We start from the raw sequence: 3,648 nt of genomic DNA, 5'->3' as shown, positions 1-3,648 counted from the left end.
TAAAATTTTTCAAATGCAACAATGATAAAAATCATCATTAAGAAAACATATACACTGTTGTGATGCTAATAAACCCTCTGCATCATTTTCTACCTAATTTAATACAGATTCTTTACGTTTTTTTTGTGGCTATGTGAGATTTCTGGGTGAAAGTGTTTTGAGTTTGTTGAAACCGTAGTGAAAACCGAGCTCGGACTCGAATAGTGAAATACTGTAATGTGCACTGAATTTTTAATATTTAAAACTAAAATGCAATTAAAAAAAACTTTCCTGTTCCTGTTTCCTGTTAATATTCATGAAAGCAAAAAAGAATAGATGTTTTCAATTAGGTCTCTAAAATGTACATCATAACAAAAGTTCAATTTATTTTCAAAAATAGATATATAAATACAAATCTGATCGTAAAAGTCTGTACAAATGAAGAGGCTGCCGGACTACAAAATAAAGGTCTAAGCACCAGAGTAGAGATAAAAGTCACAAACATCTGTTAAAAATGTCTCTATCACTAAAAACAACAGTGTAATCATGGATGCAGGTTTTCTAATGCAAAGTGTGTGCAGAAATATATATTATAAAAACACGCCTGCCGATGGGCAACATTAGCTGGTAGCTACCATCTCTGTGCAGCTCAGAGTACAGAGCGATATTTACATGCAAACATGAGCCACACTGCACACGCATTCTCTGGATACACAAACACCCGGACACGGACTGCCAGCCTTACATGGTCGCCACGACAACAAACTATTTCCTGGCAGAATGGAGACCTGCACAGAAAGTGACATGAGACACAGAGTAAGAAATGTGGAGAGCTGAAAAGTCTTTGATAAAATAATAACAAATATAAGAAATATATAATAAGAAATATAAGTAGGGAAGATTCTTTTGACCTAATGGCAACGCTTGACAAACTGAGAGTCAAAACTGATGGCTGTGTGTTCATGAACCCTTTCATAGATAAAGTATGTAGTTACACATGATGAAGGCAGGAGACAGATGGCGTGTCTTTTGAGCCAGATTTCAATCTGTAATGTTACTCATATGTAATCTGCCAGCAGCTCAGGACAAACAGCGGTTTCAGTTCTGGCTGAATTTTCAGAGAGACTGAATCGTGCTGAACATGGACATGTGAGGATGTGTTTAATTACTGTTGCTTTGTGATGTTCTGAAAACACTACAAAGACCGACATATTCTCTGGTCCCTGTAGTGAGATTCCCCTCCATACAGAGTGTGTGGTTGGATTTTATTTGGAGTATAGAGCTGCAGTACTCAAGGACATGCCTGCCAACGTGCAGTTCATCCCCCCAGTAACAGGTCAAGGGATTTTTATAACCACACACATTCGCTGCTACCCATAGTATAATCAAAAAAGTGTCTCACCTGAGGCAGGTGGCAAAGGCTCTGCGAGCACTGCGGTGTAAGAAGTGTATGGGGAAGCCCTTGAAGGTGTGTCCGTCTGGCACTGCCCTCCTCACTGCGTCCTGGAACTCCTCGTTGCCACAGGACACCCCGGTGCAGCGCTCCAGCTCATAGGCTGATAAGGCGGAGGAGAGCAGGTAGGACAAGTGGTCGTCCCAGACTGTTGCCAGATCCAGATCCTGGAGGCCAGACCAGCACAGAGCCCATACTGTGGTTAGTGATTCTTACATTGCATATCAAGACACAGCACCTTAGCTGTAATTAGCCAATGGCACTTAAAGGATTAGTTCATCAAAAACTGTGGTCACTTCCTCCCAGTGGTTTCTAGCCACACCCAGGTTTGTATGAAAATATAAACATATATGTATATTTAACTGAATTTGTCAAATACAACTTAGATTATAGTATAACAATAAGTTAAAGGTAAATTACTTAAATATAAATGTAAATAACTGTTAACCCTAGCCATCATCAGCTTCCCGAGCACAACACAGCACAGGCGAGTTATGAATCAGCTAAAGCTTCAGGTATCCATATCCAGCAGGGTTTTACCTTCCTGTGCTCAGAAACCAGGTAGCGCATCTCCAGCTCCAGCTGGTTGCTGGACGCAGCAGGATCCAGAGATGGGGCACAGAGCGGAGGCAGAAGGGGCAAAGAGGTGATAGAGCCTGGGGCACACACAGACTTCAGAGCCTCTTCACTCATCGCCTTCCACCGAGACTGATTCTGAGGGAGAAACAGGCACATGTTTGCTCACCATGGGTTCTATTAGATCTTCTCTGGCCAATCTGATTAGCAGCCTTAATGAAGAAACTCATTTCACCAAACCCTGAAAATTACTATTCACACAAAACCTCCCAGTGAAGCAAATGTGAACAACACAATGATATTTCAGTGGCACTAAGTACAACAGTGGACCATGATGTATATGAGAGTGATGTTTCCCACTTCACCTGTTAAGTGATGAAGGTGGGGGTAACTGCTCCTACCTGGAAGTCAAAGACACAAATCTCCACAGCATCGGATGGCTGGCAGTTGGCCAAGAAGGTCTGGTGGTTGAAGACGCAGCCCACAGTGCGGTAGGGGGACGAGTGTTTGGGCTGGGGGGCCAGGGGCGGGGCATCCGGGTCTATGGCCTTGTGGAGGTATCTGAGCACAAGGAACAGGAGGCACAAACTTACAAACAAAATGATTTATGTGATAAAAATGGAACATGATGCACAGTTTCAAATGCATCTTTTCACAATCTGCTATAAACAGATTCAAATGAAATTACAACTGTGAAACGAAAATATTAAAAAAATATTTAAAAAAAACGCACAAAGGTCAAAATTCTTGGAAAAAAAATCTGTCAAATGTAGACAAAAATATTGAGAGTGAAATATCTTATATACTCTTACAAAACACATAAACACAGTACTTCAAACAATAACAACAATACATACAAAGGTCCTAATTTTCCGTTACTTACTGTAACTTCACAAACTCATTCAATATGAAATCAGCTCTTATTTTTTTTGGCTAAAACGACAATAATTAATGGACAAAATCCCAGAACTGGATAAACACCAGAATATAATCAATTGTTCCTTGGCCCAAAGCCTGGCCTCCAAATTTCATGGAAATCCATTCTGAGATCTCCTGCTGACAAACACACAAAGACTGTCTAATGAGGCAAAGTGAGGCGAAAACAAAAAAACTCTGTGTAGTTCAAATGATTTCGTTTGGCTGCAGCAGTTGCAGGTAAACTAGCTGAAAATTTTGAGATTTATGTATAAAATATCTGTGAAATACAACCTTTCTCCTTCTACAATGTTAGAAGTACCCATTGCAGAATATCTACAATATGCTGCATTGCTGCACATGTCCAACATGTTGTAACTACACTGAGAGCACCACTGTAGAAGCTGTAGTTTGATGCCGGAGTGACAAGGGAGAGGTGACCGTATAATAAGAAAAAAAAAAGTCAGACCTGTGTGCAGCCAGGCTCTCCCAGAATGTAATGCTCCCATCAGTGCCGCGGGTCAGGACCCAGGTGTGTGGCACTCCCTTGGCTTTGGTGCCCACACACACATATGCATCCAGGCCAAAGCCCAGCAGGAGGCTGCACAGCAGGGTGGCGTGGTCTTCACAGTCTCCCTGAGGAGGACACACAGTGCTCAGTTTGAAATGTGGAAACTGTAGTATCAACAGTATGTTAACCATGTGTTTGGAACATTAATCAGGAC

At 41.5% G+C, this 3,648-nt stretch overlaps 1 protein-coding gene across 1 annotated transcript in view; it reads right to left on the bottom strand.

The window, feature by feature from the left end:
* Nucleotides 1-341: 341 nt before the first annotated feature.
* cep76 (centrosomal protein 76) overlaps nucleotides 342-3,648 on the bottom strand; it is a 13,013-nt gene continuing 9,706 nt past the window's right edge. Inside the window, exons 9-13 of the mRNA XM_023418605.2 lie at nucleotides 3,393-3,559; nucleotides 2,410-2,569; nucleotides 1,973-2,146; nucleotides 1,382-1,599; nucleotides 342-767 (exon numbers count right to left, since the gene is read on the bottom strand). Coding sequence (XP_023274373.1) covers nucleotides 629-767; nucleotides 1,382-1,599; nucleotides 1,973-2,146; nucleotides 2,410-2,569; nucleotides 3,393-3,559 — 858 coding nt within the window. The 3' untranslated portion in view covers nucleotides 342-628. The remainder of the gene's footprint in view (nucleotides 768-1,381; nucleotides 1,600-1,972; nucleotides 2,147-2,409; nucleotides 2,570-3,392; nucleotides 3,560-3,648) is intronic.

This window comes from Seriola lalandi, unplaced genomic scaffold (genome assembly GCF_002814215.2).
Source record: "Seriola lalandi dorsalis isolate HSWRI2012SDOR001 ecotype SW California unplaced genomic scaffold, Sedor1 jcf7180002054583, whole genome shotgun sequence".
NCBI classification, from domain to species: domain Eukaryota; kingdom Metazoa; phylum Chordata; class Actinopteri; order Carangiformes; family Carangidae; genus Seriola; species Seriola lalandi.
This window is presented reverse-complemented; position numbering and strand designations above follow the sequence as displayed.